Here is a 23947-nt window from a genome sequence, read left to right as displayed (position 1 = left end):
ACCTTCAGTGCGATGAGATACAATACGAAGCCTTCATCCCTGGAGGAAGCTGAGGGAAGAGCAGATTCTCCTGTCCCATCTCATATTCATTCTGGGGCACATGCTCACTGAAGGGAATGGCAAGCGAAATCACTAACTCAACTTAATTTATGTTTCCCTCTCTCTCCCTTTTGTGCCAAACATGTATAGTTGAATTTAGACAAGTTAAATGCATAGTCTAATGAAGCTTGAAGGCTCTGAAGCAAAATATAAATGCAAAGCATTTTGGTGATACACCTCCCCGATTAGTATTCTGTGCCGTGGGGAAATCCGCTGTTGAGTACACAAAACCGGTCACTTAGGCTATTAGCTCAGGCACGGGGGAAGGGAAGGCCACTGCTGGCATGCTTCAGGTCAGAACCACTGCTCTGAGTTGAGCTGCCCATAGTGCAAGGGCTGGCACAGCGCCATTCATAGGCTTTCACCTCATTCCTCTTCTGCTGAATAGCAGGGTAGGAGCTAGTCCTACTGGCTGAAGGAGTGAGGTGGAGCAAAGCAACCTCTCTACCATGAAAGCCACAGAACCACCCCTCTTGGATTTGTGGGTGCCCAGAGCCAAACTCTCAGACCAGCAGCCTGGGCACAGGCCACCAAGCAAACAGTCCTCTTAGTTGCCAGCTCCACCATGCCAGACTGAAGAAACGGTCCCAGCTCCTTCCAGACAAAAGCAGCATGGTGACCTTTGCTTTCCAACGCAAAACGTATGACTCCGAACGCCCCCAAAATAAACACGCCATCTGGGCCACTCTGGCAATGTTCTGTTGAACCTATGACCTACCATTCCATCCTACATATAAAGAACAGGATTCTTTACAAACAAAATAGCATTTTGAGAAACAAAAGCAAAGCACTGTTCGACACCTCTGCAGCCCTGCTACAGCCGGATGCCCCACTTATACTTCTAATGCAGCTAATCTCCATTCTCCTAAGAGAAAAGCAAGTTTTATACTTGTGTATGGCTACTGACCTAAAACTCCATTAACATACTTTGTAGAAGTAATTGTAGCCAAAACAAATACAAATTAACAGTGCACTGTGACTATTAAATGCTGTCTCCAGATGAAAAACTGGAGTCACCGGGAGAACAAAATTTTATTCAGAAACTCTGAATTGAGTATCTACTGGCATTACCTCCTGTGCTAGGGGCTGTGGAAGACAGATACAAAGACAAAACGGACAGAGTTTCTGTCCCATCTCTTCCCCTCCCCCAAGGAGGTATAAAGTCTACAAGTGTCTTAAGCCAGAAACTCACCATAAGTAAACCAGCACTAAACACTAATTCTTGGCAGGAAAGAGATCAACAAGTCTTGACTGGTTAGTGACAAGTCCAAATGTCCCTCTAAGGAACAGTCTAACTCATCAATCTATACCATTTATCCCAACACACACAATAGCTTCAAGTAACAACATTTAGCTGATGGGAGAGAAAAATACCCAAAAGAGCAACAAAGGAAGAAGAAATATTTTACTTTGCCAAGCACATTAAGATATGGTTCAGAACGGTCTGAATACTCACTGTTCTTCTTGTACATCAAAATTTCAAAGGAATTCATCTCATAGTTCTCAAATGTTTGCCGCACCTTTTCAATTGTATCTTTATCAGTCAGCTCCCCATACATAAAACTGCAAATCAACCAAAGAGCTCAAGTTAGATTAACAAATATTTATTATGTGTTAACATAACAGCGTAGGTTAAATATCCGTTCTATACCTAGCACTCTGCTATGTGGAACAAACACACACACACACACACACACACACACACACACACTGAAAACATTCAATCAAAAATAAGAGAAAGGAAAAATAAAAGAGTAGAAAAGAGTAGATCAGAAACTAGTATGACCAACACATAAGGAATTACAGAACACAGAGTAGTCACAGAGCACTGTCTGAGTAGTTACAGAAGGCTTCCCAGAGGTAAGGACAAACAAGATCTACAGAGCAGATGGAAATTAACAGAGAAACAAAAGAAGAAAGAACATTCCAGGCAAGAGATTGGCACGTGCAAAATCACACAGGTGAAAATGAGGTTAATTCTGGAACTTGAATGTAGTTCAGTGCAGTGTGACTGAAACACAAACAGTGAGGGGAAATTTTGCAACAGATGACACAGAGGTAAGTACAGGCCAGAGCCTGCAGGAGAGCATGGTCTTATAAGCCATGTGAAGTAATTTAAACTTTATCCAAAAAGAACTCTTAGGAATGATGCAGAGTAAATTTGGACCGAAGATTTTTCTTCTTCTGAGTCCCAACAAAATAAACAAAAGAATAGAAAAAAAATCACAAAAATTCACCAACCACACAAAAAAAAAGGGGTGCAATTTGATGCTTTAAACATTAAGACAGAGCTAAAGAAGGAACCAAAATATTCAGCCACTGTCTGTGCAGGTCTTTTTCCTACCCTCCTCCACCCACCAAAAAGAGAGAGAGAGAGAGAGAGAGAGAGAGAGAGAGAGAGAGAGAGAGCATTGATTTAAAAAAATTGAGATAATAAAATCCTACAAATGCTTACGACTACACCTCCCTACTGCTCATGTTTGGAGAAAAGTAGGCTAAGGGGGGATATCAGAAGCATGAAAAAAAATCTAGAGACAATCTCTGGAGAGTAGAAGCTCCTACCTACTAGTGCTAATTCTCAACAGAGGAGGGGAAACTGCTTAGGCCCCCACACTGAAAATGGTCTGGAAACCCAGGTTTGTTCCTCTAGGAACAAGATACATCCCCAACGAGGCAGGGCCAGCCATGGCACAGGACACGAACCAAATGCGAGAGGAGAAAAGCCATCTCTCGATGGGGCTCGAAAAGCCAGTCCTCTGACAAAGGCTCCCCACGGACCCAGCGAGCATCTCCCCTGCCAACCCCAGGCCTCCGGTGACAACAAGGAGGGACAGCGACGACACTCAGCCCTCAAGTCTTAGGTAACGTAGAAGCAGAGGCATGGGCTTACTGTTGTGTACCCGCCCCATCTTCTAAAGCTGTACCTACTGAATGCAATCTAACTGAATTTTGATGACTTGACTCACAGAATCATAGAATTTCAGAGCTAAAAAGAACCACCGAGATGACCGAGTACAATTCCTGAACCACCAGGTCAAGTGCCATGCTTCGCTTGGTACTGGCACAGCCTTTGGCACACTGCAGGCTTGCGATTCCCAACACCCTATAAGAAAAGTGCCCTGGCTGCTGACTTTATGAATTCTATGTCACTTTTATTATGTCCCTTCCCAACCCACTGAGAGCTGTGTTTCCCCTCTGCCTATCTCTGGCAGCGCTCTGCCTTTGGGTTGCACGCTTCAACTACAAACCAGGAAAAGAGATAATCAAGCTTGTTGAATTCTCTCTAAAAAGAAAGATAGATCAGGACTGCATCAGTCCTAGGAGGAAAAAACTTAAGCTCTATGACCATTTTATGTAGCCAGTTGTTCACAAGCCTTTTCAGCTTCCTTCCACTTTCTGTGAGTTAATTTGCTAGGTAAGTGACCTCCGTTTAAGCGATGGGATGGCATATGTGCTGGCAATTTCCTTCACAAGGTAAAACAAATGGCTGTAAAATAGAGTCTTCAAACAAATGAAGTACCATAATGACACCCAGCTCTCATTCATCTTAGGTACTTTCTCAAGCTGTAGTTTACTCATAGGTGATAAGTTTCCTTTTCCTGGACATTAGATTTCAGATGCCTGCAATGCAAGAAGTAAGCAAAAGAGTCTCCTGAGCTATGAGAAATACAGCTAGCGCAAGGTATGCTTGCTTTAGAGAAAGGACACTTCAAGGATTAAACAAGTTTCTTAGAAAAGGTGGCCAAAATAGCAAATTTATCTGATTTTCTTAATGTAGCTGATGGTAGCCAATAAGAAGATAGTTAAGGAAAGCCTGCTCAAGTCACACTAAAAAGGAAAGCTAACTCTCCTAATTTGTTGTAATTGTATATGTGCATATACAGATATAGATGTAGATGCACATAAACACACTTAAGAGGATAAAAAGCACACCAAGAATATGAGCGAATTCTATTGCATTGCTTAAGAGTCATAATTTCTAAACTTTTGAGCAACGGGGCAGGAGTGGGGAATCTTCAGCTTTCTATTTCCCAGTCCCCCAAACCTAAAATTTAAGAAAATGATAAGATTTGAAAACATTTCATCCTTTTCACCAAACTAGTTACTTGGCTGACTTAATACCGTGAAAATGCAACTTCTGAAAACCAAAGATGATGCCTGGGGCAGACAAGTTTTCCCACCCTTCATAGATGAGTTTCTTTGTTGACTTGGCAGGACGGAGGGGGAAATGATTCTGCTTCATGCAAACACACTGAAGACAGAGGACTCTGAAGAAGGAAGGGAGTGAGAGGAGGCAAAGACAATGCTGAGCCAAGACCTTCCCACGGCACTGCAGGCTTTCCACTCAACACCTTAAAGATGCTTTAAAACAGCTGTTCTAGCACCATGGCTCAAGGGTGCTGCTGGGTTAGTAACCCTGTCAAATACACAAGCTACACTGCTAGCTCCATCTGCCTGTGCCTTTGAGTTAAAGGTCAGAGAGGGATGTAACAAGAACTAGAAGGCAACAAAATATCGCTTCTGTTCTGTTTTTCTAACGAAAAGCCCTGTGAACAAGGCCCTTGTCTTCAACATTGTAGTTATGCTTCTAATAAAATGGTTCACAAATCTTAAAATTAATTTAATCGTCTAAATTTTTTTTAACTTTATTGAATCTTCTAACTTTCATGTTCAGTTTTATCTAAGACCTCATAAACTCCTGAGTTCGCATTTTACAGATAAAATGATTTTCCTGAGATTTCCTAGGTTTTCCCCCATCTCACTGCAAGTTCATCAGTTGTGGGAACCATGTTTTAAGTCTGACTTTCCCAGCACAGTGTGTGAACTGGAGATGATATTGCCATAAATAGTCCTGAATAAACATTGAATGAGAGAAAGGCGATTCCCACACTGAGTCAGCCATTTTCTTTTTCCAAAAGATACCATGATAGATTGTCCAATAGAACAGCCCCAATCATAAATACCTGCAAGTACTGCTTTTTTGCATCACTTCCGCCCTGTGATAGCCAGACAGCTTGCAAAATCCATCATTGCTGTACACGATTGGCCAGTCCACTATCTGGGCATTCCCCAACACAAAGTTAGTATCTGTTAAAAAAAAAGAAGAAGAAGAAGAAAAAGAAGAGAAAAGAAAAGGGCACATGAGGCAAGACATTAGCTGAGATTCAATGAGGACATAAATAATGTCAAGTAAGCCAGGTAATTTTGCTTCCCTCCATAATAGTCTTTTAAACAGGAAAATGGCCCTTCAAGGAATACAAAAGAACAGTGCTTTAGAGTGAATATTTTGAATGCAAATACTAAGGTTACTATATCCCAAGAAGAAGTTAGCAAAGGAAGCATGCTTAACCAACCAACCAACCAACCAACCAACCAACGAATCCTGCAGAAATCCAGTGATTCCCATGAGACACGTCCTAGTTCAAATTTTTCATCTCAGTGAAAGTTAGTCTGGTAATATGGAGCAAGACACAACCCAAAGTAATTTCTCCTGGGCTCTATCCAGTATCTCAGGCTTGTCAGTCTTTTGGCTAGAAGCTACAGATCAGTCTTGTTGACCCTGATTAGCCTTCGCCCACCCTCAGAGAAGGCCTTGTTAGAGAGGCAGAGGAAGGGGGCATAGGATTGCCTCTTGAAACACACACGCCATAGACAGCCCTCCTCTTGGTGATGAAGCGACTAGCTCCTCCTAATACCAGAGCTTCCTAGAGCCTGAGCCAGATGCTCCCAATGACAAACCCTTCTTGCTGATTTGGACATTTTGTAGCCCCAGAGGCTGTGTTGGGAAGCGCTTTCACAGAGCAGCAGCCCACCACTCACTTCACTGCGGGGATTAAGTAGGCCAGAGAAGTCTGCTGTTTAGTGTTCTCGCCACTTCCCACAGTTCTGAAGATCAACTCTTCAACGCTTTCTGTGCTCAGGAAACCAACTGTCCCTCTTTTCTTTTCAAGACCTTAAATTAAGCAAATAATAGCCAGAACTTAAATGTAAACATTATTTTAGCTTGCTTCTCTCCTCTGCACAGAATCGTCACCCATTCCCGAAAAGAAAGAAAGGGAGGGAGGAGGGAGAACGAGAGAGAGGACAGGCATATACCTCTCTTTTGTTCTAAGCTGTATGGGGTTTTGTTTACAGATGTACGCAACTTTAAGTGAAATAATGGTGACACAGCATGTCCCCATTTAATTGGATGGTTAATTTTGTTCTAGTACAGCATTTACCATTTATTCACAGTATAGGTAACCATCCCTTCATCTATGTGGGGAGAAGGGGAGGAGGGAAAGGAAAGAGAAATAACTAAATCTAGTAATCTATTCTTGAGAATGCTTTGATCTATTTAAAAGGAAAATAAAACACAACTTTCATGAAGTTAATCTGTAAACATGCTAATTGTATAAATATACTTTTAATGAAAATCTACAGCCAGTTCTTCCTTCCATCTCCCCCATAGAAACCTAAGTACAGGCATTCCTCAGAGAGATGAGGGTTCGGTTCCAGACCACCCCAATAAAGTAAATGTCACAATAGAACATGTCAGAAATTTTTTGGTTTCCCAGTGCATATAAAAGTTATGTTTATACTGTAATGTAGGCTATTAAATGTGCAATAGCATTATGTCCAAAAAGATAATGTACACATCGTAATTAAAAGACGCTTTATTTCTAAAAAATGCTACCATCATTTGATCCTTCAGTAAATGGTCATCTTTTTTTTTAACTTTTTTTATTAGTTTCAGGTGCACAAAACAATGTAAGTTAGATATTTCTCATTTATATCCCTCACACAGTGACAACCCCCCTCCCCCATCCACTATCCCTCTGACATCGCACACAGCCATTACATTTCCACTGTCTCTATTCCTAATGCTGTACTCCACTTCTTGTAAATATATATATATATATATATATATATATATAATTGTAGTTGACATTCATTATTGTTCAGCTTCAGCTTCAGGTGTACAGTGCAGTGATCAGGCATCTACATCTTCCCTGAGGTGGTCTCCCTAACGAGACAAGTGTCCATCAGATACCCTACAAAATCTTTACATTATTAATCACATTCCCCAAATTGACTTTTGTAACCCTGTGGCCATCTTGTGGTTACTGACTGTGCTTTCTATTCCCCTCACCATCACCCTTATCCCCAACCCCTGCCCATCTAGCAACCCTCAGTTTTTCCTCTATGTCTCCGAGACTGTTTCTAATTAGTTCATTCATTTATGCTTTCCTTTAGATTCCACATATAAGTGAGATCATATGGTATTTGTCCTTCTCTGTCTGACTTATTTCACTTAACATAATGTTCTCTAGGTCCATCCATGTTGTTGCAAATGGTAAGATTTCTTTCTTCTTTATGGCTGCGTAATACTCCATTGTATAAATGTACCACAGTTTCTTAATCCAGTCGTCTACTGATGGGCATTTCGATTTTTCCATGTCTTGACTATTGTGTATAGTGCTGCAATAAACATAGGAGTGCATAAAGTTTTTTGAATTAGAGTTTTGGATTTCTCCAGATAGATAACTAGGAGTGGAATTGCTGGATCATAAGGTAGTTCCATTTTCAGATTTTTGAGATACCTCCATACTGTTTTCCATAGTGGCTGCACCAACCTCAATCCCACCAACAGTGCACAAGCGTTCCCTTTTCTCCACATCCTCGCCAGCACTTGTTGTTTGTTGATTTATTGATGATAGCCATTTTGACTGGGGTGAGGTGGTATCTCATTGTGGTTTTTATTTTCATTTCTTTGATGGTTAGTGAGGTTGAGCATTTTTTCATATGTCTGTTTGCCATCTGTATGTCCTTTTTAGAAAAATATCTCTTAATTTCCTCTGCCTATTTTTTAATTGGGTTGTTTGTTTTTTTGGAGTTGAGTCAAGTGAGCTTTTTATAAATTTGGGATGTTAACCCCTTATTGGATATATCATTGGCAAATATCTTCTCCCATTCAGTAGGATCCCTTTTTGTTTTATTGATGGTTTCCTTCGCTCTGAAAAAACTTTTTAGTTTGATGTAATCCCACATGCTTATTTTTTCTCTTACTTCCCTTGCCCAAGGGGATATATCAGTAAAAATCTTACTCCAGGTAATGTCTGTAAAGTTTCTTCCTATATTTTCTTCTAGGAATTTTATGGTTTCAGATCTTACATTTAAGTCTTTAATCCATTTTGAATTTATTCTTGTATATGGTGTAAGGAGGTGGTCCAGCTTCATTTTTTTGCATGTGTCTGTCCAGGTTTCCCAGCACCATTTATTGAATAGACTGTCTTTACCCCACTGTAAATTCTTGCTTCCATTGTCATAGATTAAATGACCACATAGGCATGGATTTATCTCTGGGCTCTCTATTCTGTTCCATTGATCTATGTGTCTGTTTTTATGCCAGTACCATGCTGTTTTGATTACTGTAGCCTTGTAGTATAATTTGATGTCAGGTATCATTATACCTCCCACTTTGTTCTTATTTCTCAAGATTGTCGAGGTTATCAGGGTCTCTTATGGTTCCATATAAATTTTAGGATTATATATTCTATTTCTGTGAAAAACATCCTTGGTAGTTTGATAGAAATTGAGTTGAATCTGTATGTTGCCTTAGGCAGTATGGACATTTTAACTATATTAATTCTTCCTATCCATGAGCATGGTATGTGTTTCCATCTATTTGTATCTTCTTTAATCTCTCTCTTCAGTGTCTTACAATTTTCTGAGTACAGATCTTCTTTGGTTAAATTTATTCCCAGGTATTTTATAGTCTTTGAAGCAATTGTAAATGGGATTTTTTTTTTTAATTTCTCCTTCTGATATTTTATTATTGGTATATACAAATGCAACTGATTTATCAATATTAATTTTGTACCCTGCTACTTTCCTAATTCATTTATCAGCTCTAATAGTTTCTTGGTGGAGTCTTTAGGGTTCTCTATATATAGTATCATGTCATCTGCATATGATGACAATTTTACTTCCTCTTTAGCAAATGGTAATCTTTTTGATGGTGGAAGATCTTGCCTCAATGTTGATGGCTGCTGACTGATCAGGGTGGTGGTTGCTTAAGGTTGGGGTGGCTGTGGCAATTTTTTAAAATAAGACAATAATGAAGCAGTTTACTGCAACAATTGATTCTTCTTTTCATGAACATTTCTCTGTAGCATGTGATGCTGTTTGATAGCATTGTACCCATAGTGGAACTTCTTTCAAACTGGGAGTTAATCCTCTCAAACCCTGCTGCTGCTTTATCAACTATGTTTATGTAACATTCTAAACTCTTTGTTATTTCAACAACCTTCACAGCATCTTTGCCAGGAGTAGATTCCATCTCAAGGAACCACTTTCTTTCCTCATCTGTGAGACTCCTCATCTGTTAAAATTTTATCATAAGATGCAGCAATTCAGTCACATCTTTAGGCTCCATTTATAATTCTAGTTCTCTTGCTATTTCCACCACATCTGCAGTCACTTCCTCCACTGAAGTTTTAAAGTCATCTATGTTCCCGGATTGGAACCAGCTTCTTCCAAACTCCTGTTAATGTTGATGTTTTGACTTCTTCCCATGAATCACAAATGTTCTTAACAGCATATAGAATGGTGAATCCTTTCCAGGAGGTTTTCAACGTACGTTGCCCAGACCCATCAGATGAATCACTGTTTATGGCAGCTATCGCCTTACAAAATGTATTTCTTAAATAATAAGACTTGAAAGTTGAAATTACTCCTTGATCCATGGGCTGCAGAATGGATGCTGTGTTAGCAGGCATGAAAACATCATTAATCTCACTGTACATCTCCATCAGAGTTCTTGGGTGACCAGGTTCATTGTCAATGAGCAGTAATATTTTGAAAGGAATCTTCTTTTCTGCGCAGTAGGTCTCAACAGTGGGCTTAAAATATTCAGTAAACCATGATATCCTATTATCCAGGCTTTTTTTATTCCACTTATAGAGCACAGGCAGAGGGTTTTCAGATGGTAAATGGGCATTGGCTTCAACTTAAAGTCACCAGCTGCGTTAGCCCCTGCCAAGAGAGTCAGCCTGTCCTTTGAGGCTTTGAAGCCAGACATTGACTTTTCCTCTCTAGCTATGAAAGTCCTAGATGGCATCTTCTTCCCTAGAGGCTGTTGCATCTACACTGAAAATCTGTTGTGTAGTGCAGCCACCTTTTTTAATTATCTTAGCTGGATCTTCTGGAAAACTTGCTGCCGCTCCTACATCAGCCCTTGCTCCTTCACCTTGCACTTTTATGTTATGGAGATGGCTTCTTTTCTTAAACCTCATGAACCAACCTCTGTTAACTTCAAACTTTTCTTCTGCAGCTTCTTCTCCTCTCTCAGCCTTCATGGAATTATAGAGAATTAGGGCCTTGCTCTAGATTAGGCTTTGGCTTAAGGGAATCTTGTGGCTGGTATGATCTTCTATCCAGACCACGAAAACTTTCTCCATATCAGCAATAAGGCTGTTTTGCTTCCTTATCATTCATGTGTTCACTGCAGTAACACTTTTAATTTCCTTCCAGAACTTTTTATTTGTTTCACAACTTGGCTAACTGTTTGACACAAGAGGCCAGGTTTCTGCCTGTCTTGGCTTTCAACATGCTTTTCTCACTAGCTTTTGATTTAAAGCGAGCAACATGTGACTCTTCCTTTTACTTGAACACTTAGAGGTCATTGTAGGGTTATCAACTGGCCTAATTTTGATATTGTTGTGTCTCAGGTAATAGGGAGGCTGGAGGTGAGGGAGAGAGAGTGGGGTGATGAATGGTTGGTGGAGCAGTCAGAACGCACACGACATTTATTGGTTAAGTTTGCCATCTTACATGGGTGCAGTTCATAGCACCCCAAAACAATCATAATAGCAACATCAAAGATCCAAATATTATAATAATGACAAAGTGTTAAATATTGTGAGAATTGCCAATAGAGAGAGAGACACAAAGTGAGCAAATTCTGTTGAAAAACTGGCACCATAGACTTGCTTAACGCAGGGTTGCTACAATAAAGCGAAGCACAATAAAATGAGGTATGCCTCTACTTTTTGAGTGTCACTAGGTACCCAGCACAATGCAAGACCCTGGCAATATCCAGCTTGATGAGACATGATCCATGCCCTCCAAGGACTTATCAGGACAAACAGACATGAGCGACAACTAACTGAAAAAAAACAGGTAAGAAAATGATTAACTCTGAGGGAGGTACAGGACTGTGATTCAGAGGGGTCACACTTGAACTTGCTCTAGGCGAGAAGGATGAGTAAGATTCAGTTAAACGTTTTGAATGCCTAAGAGGCAACTACTAGGAATTAAAATATGATGCCGGCCTTTGGTGAACTCAAGAAGCTGTAGGACTTGGGCATAGGACCTAGCATGAGCAAAGGTCTGGCAGCGTGAAATGCATGGCAGACTGGTGTAGACACACAAATGGTAGCCGGAAAGGAGATGAGCCTGAAGACCAAACAGGGAAGGGTCTTCAAGCTCAAGATCTTTCACTTGGTCCTAGAGACAGAGTAACTCTTCATGTTACTCTTCTCTCCCTGAATAAACTCACATTTCTTGAACTGAACAACTAAGCCTTAAAAGAAGTACAATATTAACTAAATTACCCCAAGGTGCACATGAAGTCTAGTCAGTGTAACTATTTCTCTTGACTCCTGAAACTGTAATTAATTTCCATCAGAAGACCTAGAGTAAGAGGAAAAAACTAAGTGAACATTTTCATGGCTAATGCCCCACTGAGATTATGTTTTAGAAGGGAAGAATAAACAGTTATAGATAATAGTTTGACAACATGTATTTATTTTCTTTCCTATCCTATGCCTCACTAAAATAAAAGTAAATGAATTAAAAGGGTAAAAATCTACACACACACACACACACACACACACACACACACAAAATAGAGTAAAAAAAAATCAACAGAAAAAAATGACTATGGAAGAATCAGAAAAAATACAGGAAACAAAGAACTTCTTTAAAAATCCCTGATTAGTATACTCAGAGAGATTCAAGATATTGCATCCATAAAAAATAGAACTACAGGGGAAAAAAATCCATAAGAGAAAAAACAAGAATTCCTGCAAACTAAAAGTGAGTAACAATTAAAAATTCAACATAAATGAAGTCTCAGAGTGTAGTACAGAAAGAGAAAGAGACAAGAAACATAAGAAAAAAATAAAACATAGAGGATCAACCCAAGAGCAGGAACAACATGCATCCTAATTGGGAAAACACAAAGAATAACATGAGAAAAGACCATAAGACTTTTTTAAAAAATTAAAATAATGGTATTTTCATGTATGTAAAGACCTAGTAAATTTATTTCCCATGTGTTCTTTCTTAGGGAGTTACTTCAGGATGTGTATCAGCAAAAATGAGGACGTAAAGCAAGAAAGATGACAATATGGGAACTAAGGGAAAAGTGGTTCTAAATGTAGAAAGTAGGGAAGAAAGCTAATAGAAAGCATTCAGTATGAACTGGTTTAAAGAAGTTGCAAAAGAGAGTTATCTAGGGATAAACAACATAAAAATTCAATGAAGATATATAATTTGGGGGACAGGAAAAGAAATTAGAAGCATCAAAAAAATCTGTTCACGAGCAACTATATGCCAACAAATTAGACAATCTGGAAGAAATGGATAAATTTATATAAGCATACAATCTTCCAAGGATGAATCAAGAAGAAACAGAAAATCTGAACAGACCAGTTACTACCAATGAAATTGAATTGGTAACCAACAAGCTCCCAACAAACAAAAGCCCTGAACCAGATGGCTTCACATGTGAATTTTACCATTCAAAAAGAATTATCACCTATTCTCCTCAAACTATTCCAAAAAATCCAGAAGGAGGGAAAGCTCCCAAGCTCATTTTACAAGGCCACTACCTGATCCCAAAACCAGACAAACACATTACACAAATAGAAAACTATACGCCAATATCCCTAATGAACATAGATGCAAAAATCCTCAACAAAATATTAGCAAACTGAATTCAGCAATACATTAGAAAGCTCATACAACACTATCAAGTAGGATTCATCCCTGGTATGCAAGGTTGGTTCAATATCTGCAAATCAATTAACATGATACACCACATTAACAAAATGAAAAATAAAAATCATATGGTCATATCAATAGATGTAGAAAAAGCATATGACAAAATCCATCATCCATTTATGATAAAAACTCTTAGCAAAGTGGGAATAGAGGGATCATATCTCAACATAATAAAGGCCATATATGATAAATCCACCGCTAACATCACACTCAATGGGGAAAAGCTGAAACCATTCCCCTTAAGATCAGGAACAAGACAGGGTTGCCCACTTTCACCACTTTTATTCAACATAGTTCTGGAAGTTCTAGCCACAGCAATCAGACAAGAAAAAGAAATAAAAGGCATCCAAATTGGAAAAGAGGAAGTAAAATTGTCATGATATGCAGATGACATGATACTATATATAGAGAACCCCCACAGACTCCACCAAAAACTATTAGAACTGATAAATGAATTTAGTAAAGTATCAGGATACAAAATTAATATTCAGAAATCAGTTGCATTTGCATACATCTATAACAAACTATCAGAAGGAGAAATTAAGAAAACAATCCCATTTACAATTGCTTCAAAAACAGAAAAAAATACTTAAAAATATATTTAACCAAGGAAGGAAAAGACCTGTACTCAGAAAATTATAAGGCATTGAAGAGAGGAATTAAAGAAGATAGAAATAAATGGAAACATACACCATGCTCATGGATAGGAAGAATTAATATACTTACAATGTCCATACTTCCTAAGGCAATATGTAGATTCAATGCAATCCCTATCAAATTACCAATTTTTCACAGAACTAGAACATATAATCCTAAAATTCATATAGAATCATAAAAAAACCCCAAATAGCCACAGCAATCTTGAGAAATACGAACAAAGTGGGAGGTATCATGCTACCTGACAACAAATCATACTACAAGTCTATAGTAATCAAAACAGCACGGTTTGGGCATTAAAACAGACACATAGATCAATGGAACAGAATAGAGAGCCCAGAAATAAATCCATGCTTATATGGTCATTTAATCTATGATAATGGAAGCAAGAATTTACAGTGGGGTAAAGACAGTCTATTCAATAAATGGTGCTGGGAAAACTGGACAGACATGTAAAAAAAATGAAGCTGGACCACCTTTTTACACTATATATAAAAATAAATTCAAAATGGATTAAAGACTTAAATGTAAGACCTGAAACCATAAAACTCCTAGAAGAAAACATAGGAAGTAAATTCACAGATATTATCCTTAGTAATATTTTTACTGATATATCTCTTGGAAAAGGGAAGCAAAAGAAAAAATAAACATGTGGGATTACATCAAACTAAAAAGTTTCTTCACAGCAAAGGAAACCATCAATAAAACCAAAAGGCATCCTACTGAATGGGAGAAGATATTTGCCAATGATGCATCTGATAAGGGGTTAATATCCAAAATTTATAAAAAACTTATACAACTCAGCACCAAAAAAAAAAAAAAAAAAAAAAAAGCCAAATAAAAAAATGGGCAGAGGACATGAAGAGACATTTCTCTAACGAGGACATACAGATGGCCAACAAACATATGAAAAAATACTAAACATCACTAATCATTAGAGAAATGCAAATTAAACTACAATGAGATAAACCCCTCCCTCCGGTCAGAATGACTATCAATAAATCAACAAACAACAAGTGCTGGCGAGGATGTGGAGAAAAGGGATCCCTGGTGCACTGCTGGTGGGATTGTAGATTGGTGCAGCCACTATGGAAAACAGTATGGAGGTACCTCAAAAAATTGAAAATGGAACTACCTTATGACCCAGCAATTCCACTCCTGGGTATCTATCCAAAGAAATCCAAAACACTAATTCGAAAAAAATATGTGAACCCCTATGTTTATTGCAGCAGTATTCACAACAGCCAAGACATGGAAACAACCGAAATGCTCATCTATATACGACTGGATAAAGACACTGTGGTACATTTGTACAACGGAGTATTGCTCAGCCGTAAAGAAAAATGAAATATTACCACTTGCAATTACGTGGATGGACCTAGAGAACATTATGCTAAGTGAAATGAGTCAGACGGAGAAAGACAAATACCATATGATCTCACTTATATGTGGAATCTAAAGAACAGAATATACTAACAAACAAAACAGAAATAAACTCAGAGATATAGGGAAAAAAACTGATGGTTGCTAGGTGGGAGTGGGGGTGGGAGAGAAGGTAAAGGGATTAGAAAGCACAGATTAGTAATCACAATATTGTCACGGGGATATGAAAAGAGTTTGAGGAACATAATCAATAATTTTGTAAAGATTTTGTAGGATGCCAGATGGGTACTGGACTTATTAGGGAGACCACTTCCTAGACTGTGTAGATACCTGACCACTGTGCTATACACCTGAAGCTGAAGTTGAATAATACTGAATATCAACTATAATTAAATACATAGAGAGAGAATCACAGGATGTGGAGTACAGCACAGGGAATATAGTCAATGGAATTATAACAACGATATATGATGTCAGAGGGGTAGTAAATTGGGGGGGTATCACTTTGTGAGGGTTGTAAATATTTTAACTGTTACATTGTTTTGTATAATGGAAACAGGTAAGATAAAAATATACTATATTTTCCGCATTACATCTGACTTGATAACAATGCTGGTAAATTCTTATATAACAACAAAAAAATTTGTGAAAGAAGAGAAACCAAAATACACTATGTCATATCATTGTCATAATAATATAAACACCATATTAACTTCCAATTTGTAAAACCAACACACAGTCAAAGTATGGAATATTTCATTATAAGTGTCTGAATATAACCTCATTGATTCTGACATTGTAAAAATATAAATGATAAGCTTAGAAAAGAGAACAATCATGAGATGATGTCTAGAGCTGACATAATAAAAAAGAAAGGTATTAATGTTTTACTTTAAGTTGCAAAAATAACCAATAAGGGAGAAATATAATCTTAGGAGAAAGGGCAGAAAGTAAATAAAGTGAACTAAGAACTCAGCTAAATTAACAGAAGCCACCAGATAATAACTAAAATTGATAAATCCAGAAATAGTTGTGATGCATGTTATTTAGAGACATGGTAGAAACCATAAGAAAAAGCAACTAAAATTAGAACACGTGTCCTCTGGTGAGCAGGATGGGCAAAGGGACAAGGCATAGGAGAGTTGTTTTTATTTATAAGCTCTTCAGTTTGATTTTTCTAACCATGAACACATACTACTTTGATAAAAATAAGTGTTCTTAATTTTTAATGAATATAATAGGAAGATGAAGTTAGTGATTAAATTTTTCATTTACTAAAAAGTGAGAACAGGATATATTTCAAGCTCCAGGTATCACTGCAATTCCTCATAAAAGCATTCCGGTCATCCTTGAAAGGTGTTCATCATTCCTCAACCATTCCCACTGTCCCTGGAGTGCATATTCACCTACAACCTTATCTGGGAAAAACCAAGTCCACTAGCATCTTCAGTGACTTTGGAAAGGAAACAGAAAAATAGAAAGTGCCCTAGGATTAGAATCATCAGCCTATTGACCATCCACTCGGAGGAGTTCTCATCATAGAATTTAAAATTCCAACATAGTGTCCTCTCATTACTAACCCAAGCAAGAAATTATAGCTTCCAGGGAGCAAGGTTCCCACTAGGTTAAAGAAGGTCTAGGCATTTCCATTTAACCCAAGGACTTGTGTGAATAGAGGAAAGAATATTAGTACCAGTCAGAAAGTAATCTACCTCCAAAAGGAAAGCCATCTCCCTTCCCCCCCTCTGCTGCCCCCCCCACATTTGCATACCCTGCTCTGATTGGCTGGAAAAGGCCATATTCTGGATTATCTTCAGTTTATAAACTACAACTAAATAACCTGAAAATTATCTTCCCAACCACAACCTGTGATAAGTTGGTGGCTACCCATACAAATACTATATATCACATGAATGAGGTGTGATCAAAAAATATGGTGAATGTTTAAATTAAAAATTTTATTACAGTAAAAGACACATTGCCATTAGTCCTCGTCAAAATACTCCCCCTCGCTTTGAACACACTTATCCCATCGTTCTTGCCACTTTCTGAAGCAGTTCTGGAAGTCCTCTTTCGTGTCTTTAGTTGCACTGTCGTGGCTGCCTCGATGTCCTGAATCATTTTGACTTTGGGGAAGAGCCAGAAGTTGCATGGTGCCAGATCTAGTGAATAAGGTGGATGAGGACACACCGTAATGTTTTTATGTGACAGAAATTGCCATGTACCAGAAGTGATGTGTGACATGGAACATTGTCATGATGGAGGATGAAACCATTTGCCCGTTTCATGTTAATGTGTCGTTCATGACCCATGATTTATAGCACACTTTTAAAACACCATAGCTCTCAACTGTAGCTCACACCCAACTGTCTGCACCGAACAAGTTGAAACTTGTCACACACTGTTACAAAGGTTCGACACGCCACTTCCCGTATTGAAGATCCCTGCCTTTCCATTGGCTCTCTGCAGCATTCATCATATTTTCTGATCACAACAGAATGCTCCATGTGACAAATTACTTCTGGTACGGCAATTTGTGTCAAATAAAAACATTACGGTGTGTCCTTAATGTTTTCACTGGATATGGCACCGTGCAACTTCTGGCTCTTCCCCAAAGTCAACTATGACCATGAAAGGTAAACATTTTGAATCGATTCAGGACATCGAGGCAGCCATGACAATGTAACTAAAGACACTCACAAAAGAGGACTTCCAGAACTGCTTCAGAAAGTGCCAAGAATGATGGGATATGTGTGTTCAAAGCAAGGGGAAGTATTTTGAGGGGGATTAATGGCAATGTGTCTTTTACTGCAATAATTTTTTTTATTTAAACATTCACCATATTGTTTGATCACACCTCATATCATCAGGAACTAAGGGATTCCACATAAGCTATATTCCAAGTAGTAATGAGAATAGGTATCACTTATTGATATTTATTCTGTGCCAGGCTCTGTACAAAGTACTTTATCATATATTAAGTGGGGTTTTTTGACCTTTACAACAATCTTTGTGAGGCAGTATTACTTTACTGAATGAAGTCTCATGGATTTCATTTTATTCAGGAAGAAACTGAGCTTCTGAGGACAGAGTCAGTTATAGCAGCTTAGAATTGACTTTGTCCCTGGGTCTACCTGACTTCAAAGTCCATGCTTTTAATCATTGTATTACATAGTTTCCTTCTTATTCCACTAAATACTAAAATGGACACATTCCTATGAAAATCTTTATAACACCTAATATTTTTGTGGCTTCCTATAAAAATACTAAGGATAATAAGACCTTTAATTAATGAGCCAATATTACCATTTCTGTCATATATTATGATGCTCTCAGGAAATACTGACAGGGGTAGAAGTAATGGCTCCTCCCCTAAATGCTCAGGCTCTCCTGTTAGTCTTTGCAGTGTTTTGTCTCTTCCCTCACTTGCAAACTATCACCTCTTAACTTCTTAAAACTTAGTGTACTGACCTATTTCTGTAACAATCCTGCTTCCACCCAATGATAGAAGAGGAGGAGAGAAAGGGGAGACTTTGTGCCTGGATCCCCATTTGATACTCAGGGGTGGGAAAGAGCACCACACCACACTGGGGACTCAAAGTGCTGCACAGCAAACCAGGCCCACGTTACTACTACTACTGAGCCTCCCTCGGCTCTCCTGGGGTGTGCAAAGAATCCAGAAATTCCAAACTGCCTGCTGCTGCTGAAGTTGCATGAGCAGATGGTTATCACAGTGGAGTGAGGTGACCAAAGGTAATGTTTTCTCCAATGTCCATGCCTAAGATCAACTTGGGGATTCAGGCAAATACCAGAGGTGAACTGCAGGGCCAGTGACAGCCTAGATTAGATCAAGTTACACACACATACAGGTTGAGGTGGGCGGGGGTGGGGGGGATTGATTATGTGTTGGGTTGGGACAGAGCAGCACGTTCTATTCAATCCAAAGAATGGAACACAAATTCACTAGCTGCAAACCTGGGTGACCAACACACCCGCGGTCATTGCCAGCGACCCAAGGAACTAGAGGGGGGAAATAAGGCCCCAGAGGTCACGCAAGTGCTTGGCTCCACCCCACACACCATCTTGGACAGAAGCAATTAGATGGGTAGAATTGGCATCTGAACCCAAGAAAGACTGAGTTACCCAAAAAGACAACTTGAACTGGGAAAGCTTGAAATACCACTAACCGGGAAGTTCAGCGTCCCCCCTAACTAGTCTCCCCTTGCTGTTCAGTGAAGTGGTAGCTTGTAAGGGAGAGATGATCTGTTAAATAAAGTAAAGAAGTAAACCGAGGTGGGTCTGAGTCAATTTGCCACCATGCCTCCAGAAGTATGTCTGCAGTAAGAACAGACAGGCTCAGAAAGTGGGAATCTTCTGAAGAAAGTACATAAAATTCGGTGAAAGGACTCCGTGACAGCAACTTTGCTTACCCAAGGCCTCTTAATTCCTCCAGGTGCTTGGCTACATCCCTGCTGGTTAAGAACACCAAACAGAGGGCTCTCGTGAAGTGAAACAGACTTTCTAGCCAAATGAAGCAATGTGTGTGTTCCACATCCAAACATAAACTACTCTGGGATTATTTACTGTTTCCAAACTCTGTAAATGAAAACTTATTTTGAAGCCAAGCAAAATTTAATTAGGAAAGTAACCCACTGCATGGACCAAACATAATCTCCCAAGTTGGCATCAATATTGGCCTGATCTGGATACAAGATATTGGAGAGTTTAAACTGAGAAATGTTAGGGGATCTGCCATTCTCTACTGATAAAGACATCGCCATCATCATCGTCATCATCAAGACAACATGATTTTAATAGTCACTGGATCATTATCTCATGAGTTAGACAGACTCTAGTGTTAACCAATTTTTACAGATATTGAAAGAGGGCTTAGCAAATTGAAGGAAATTTTCTTAGGTCATGCAACTAGTAGTAGAGCTGGGACTGTCTAATGCTGTATTTAGTCAGGATTCTCCAGAGAAACAGAACCAATAGGAGATACATACATAAAGAGATTTGTTGTAAGAAATCAGCTCATGTGATTATGAAGGCTGACAAGTCCCCAAAGCTGCAGTTGGCCATCTGGAGACACACGAGAACCAATGGTACAGTTCAAGTTTGAGTCTGAAGGCCTGAGAACCAGGAGACCTAATGATATAAGTTCAAGTCCAAAGGCTGGCAGTCTCAAGACCGAGAAAGAGCCAATATTTCAATTCAAATCCAAACTCAGGGGGAAAAAGAAATACATCCCAGCTCAAAATCAGGCAGGAGGAATTCCCTCTTATTCAGGGAAGGGTCAGCCCTTTTGTTCTAGTCAGGCCTTCAACTGATTGGATGACCCTCTCCCTCTACAATCTGCTTTATTAAGTCAGTCCACCAATTTAAATATTAAACTCATCCAAAAACATGCTCACAGAAACACCCAGAATAATGTTTGATCAAATATCTGGGCATCTCAGTCAAGTTGACACATAAAACTAACCATCACAAACACCAAAGCCAATGCTCTTAACTATATCACATTCTATAATAATCTTTCATAGAGTGTAGAATGATAGCTCACAAATCCTGCAGCTCTGCCAAACCTAGAGTATCAAGGAGTTTGAAGGAGCTGCAGGATAGAGTACCTCTCTAAAGCTCTACTTCGACCAAGAGTTTTTATGAGGTCAACACTTATCCTTCCACACCTGAGAGAAGTATCTATCTACCCCCAGAAAGAAGTATTGTAATGAGTGTTTTCGAAACCTTTCTTCATCCCCTCACTCACACCTCCCTAAATAGACTGACCAGCCATCGGTAGGTATCCCACGAGCAAAAGGAATCCACTCTGTGCGTCCTGGCTTCTCAGACGTGCCTGCGCCCCAGTGTCGTGGGGAAAGAGAGGGTTTGAGCTACTTGTCTCCTTGTGATACTCAGAACCCACTTGTGACAGGCCTGCCAGCCCTGTGCTGTGTCAGCGCCAGTTTCTTGGCCTGGGAGTAGGTCCATAGCTCATGATCCAGAAGCCAATGTCTAGGCTTGAGGAGGAAAACAGATGGCACCGCCATGTTCTCCAATCCAGTGTAACAGTAATAAAGCGGAGACTGTATTTTGACCCTCACTGGACTCCTTCAGACAGTCTTCAATTGAGTAAAAACCTGGAGGAACGAGGCTAAAGTGGGCTTCAACACATTAACAAAGATCAAAGCTCCAAGATCCCAAAGAATATTGAGACATCATCCACTTTCCTGCCTCCTGGCACTGCCAAATGACAACGTCGAGAACCTTTACAAAATAGCTACAGAGAAAAAGGCAACATAATCTCTTCCAGAACACTGCTGGAGATTTGTGAGTCCTCTTCACTTTCTCTCTGCCTTTTAAAAAAACAAAACAAACAAACAAACAAAAACAATGTAGAAGAACCTAGGCCCTTACACATCTTGGGCCCTCAACTCTGTAAAAGCTGGTACAGTCAGGCATCACTAAAGAGAGTTGAGTGTTTATAAGCACCATCAACACTGGTAGCCCCCCAATAACTGTGCTTCCTTGCATGTATGCCCTTATTTAATCCTTTCCCCTTGAATCTGAGTGGGTCTGTGGTTTGTTTCAACCAATAAACTTCAGGAGAATGGATGCCATGTCGATCCCAGGCCTAAGCATCAAGGCCTAGAAGCTTCTGTGGCAGCACTCTTGGGAGGCTGAGCTGCCCTGTGAGAAGTCCAGCTGTACAAGCAGAAGCCACCTAGTGAGAAAGGCACTGAGATTACTTGGAGCAGCTCTAAGGAAGCTAGTCAACAATGAAAACCAATGGAAGAATGAGGGATAAAAGACATCTTTCCCCTTGCCCTCCCCCAGCAATCCTTAGGGATCCCAGAGAACCATTTGAAAGAGCACCAATGGGGACAACAAGGTGGGTTCTAGTGGTGGTGTTCCCCTAAAGAGCTGTGTGGGTACGTTGCTTCAGCTCCATGGGTCTCAGCGGGGGCAAACTAGACGATCTCTACGCTTCTGGCAGCAATAAATGTTGACTCCCTAAGGAACTGGATTCCTAATAACAAATCAGATGCACCTCTGCAATCTGCAAACCGCCCACCCACATGGAGTAATCAACCAGTCACTCTCCTGAAATACCATGTCTCTAAAGGCTGGACTCTGTAGAGCCCAGGTCACTTTAAAAATAGCAGAAACACCTTCTAAACTTAAGTGGGAAGTGACACTCATATTTCAGGTGAGCCATGTTATATTGGGGTTTTGCTCTATGGAATTATTTGATGATGTGATGTGCAGTGTGAAATAAAAATGTACTGCATGATCAAGGGACTCTACAGTAGAAATAGATTACATGATATGCAATCTACACAGTTATATACATAGTTAGTTAAAATACCTAACTGTGTCTTTGGAATCAGTAAAATCCAGGTAAGATACATGCTCTTGACTGTATATATATAGAGAGAGGGTGCCAAAAAAATGCATATACATTTTAAGAAAGGAAAAAACTATTAAAATTGTAATACTGAATATATACCGATAACAAAAGATGAATACAAGCCACGTTTGACTTCTGCAATTACAAGAGGTGCTCAAAGTGGTTACCGTCAGCGTCCAGACACTTCTGATTATGGTGAACTACTGCTTGAGCAACGTTGACCAAAGTGTCCACTTGCACCGTTTTTTTGGCACCCCCGGTATATATAGCTTTTGCAGGTAGAATGTGTAACTTCTAATCAGCCAGTGGTTTATTCTGAAGCACCAAGCCTGCCTCCACATTCATATGTTCTGAACTGATCGAGTCTCTCCTACATTGTTCATAAGATATGTGGGTTCGACCTGGCTGCCCTTGCCATGATTTATTCATTGGCTCTCATCTGAAAGTTCCCCGTTTCTCCAGGTCTTTGATGCAAATTAGCCAGATTCTACTTCCTCCCTCTGATGCCACTTTTTACCCACTAGAGTCTTTACCAGCACGAGTGCAAGCAATTAAATGTAAGGTTTCCTAAATTCAATCTTCCTCATCCCACACACAATTTTCCTCCTTATAGAATAAACCAAACATTTCTCTAAAAATTGGAAAGATTCCCTTCCCCCACCATGTGCAGTTTCTTCAGCTGGTGGGTCATGGGCCAAACTACACTGCAGTAGTCAGATGTGTGAAAATAATTCCAAACCTACCATTTGCCCATAAAATAAAATGGAGATATTCTAAAAAGAAATGATTAGAAAACTGCTTTTCATCATAATTACCACAAATAACAAAGGAGAAACTAACGAAAGCAATGACTTAGAAAAGTGACTCAGTTTGGGCCATTACACAGATCAAAGCTACATTCAGAAAGCAATTCATGCAAATTTATTGTTCCCTGCTAACACTGGTTATTCAGAGGGCTACAGTAAGTATTTTACAATGTAGTTCTAGTAATTTATTTTACTTAGAAGAGAACACGTCCTCATGACATTCTATAATGCTATAGATTACTAAGGATATCAGTGTTCTTACAAAAAGCAAGTTTGAGTAAAAATATTTTTTCCTTTCTTTGAAAACAATAGAAAACTAATGATTGAGAGCAACAATAAGAACATGAGGTTTGTCTTATATGCACTAGACAAACACAAGGAAACAATAGTTTGATTTGCCTGAACCTAAATAAAATCCGTACCAGAAATTAACTAAAAAAAAAATAAAAAAAACAGATCAAGATTTGGTAATACTGGTGAGACTGGTAGAGGATGGGATTAGAAACAAGAAGTGAAGTCAGTATAATGCACCTTAATAAAACAT

The 23947-nt window shown here is 39.2% G+C and overlaps 1 protein-coding gene across 3 annotated transcripts in view; it reads right to left on the bottom strand.

Moving 5' to 3' along the window:
- The window catches only part of KCNH1 (potassium voltage-gated channel subfamily H member 1), a 333308-nt gene that overhangs the window by 296530 nt on the left and 12831 nt on the right, over window positions 1–23947 (bottom strand). For 2 of the 3 annotated variants that reach the window (XM_074322079.1, XM_074322080.1), the window contains exons 2-3: window positions 5064–5187; window positions 1556–1662 (exon numbers count right to left, since the gene is read on the bottom strand). In XM_074322079.1, the coding sequence (XP_074178180.1) occupies window positions 1556–1662; window positions 5064–5187 (231 nt within the window). The remainder of the gene's footprint in view (window positions 1–1555; window positions 1663–5063; window positions 5188–23947) is intronic. The other variant, XM_074322081.1, reaches the window with a different exon arrangement.

This window comes from Rhinolophus sinicus, linkage group LG17 (genome assembly GCF_036562045.2).
Source record: "Rhinolophus sinicus isolate RSC01 linkage group LG17, ASM3656204v1, whole genome shotgun sequence".
Lineage (NCBI taxonomy): Eukaryota > Metazoa > Chordata > Mammalia > Chiroptera > Rhinolophidae > Rhinolophus > Rhinolophus sinicus.
Note: the sequence above shows the minus strand (reverse complement) of the source record. Positions and strands in the feature narration are given on the sequence as shown.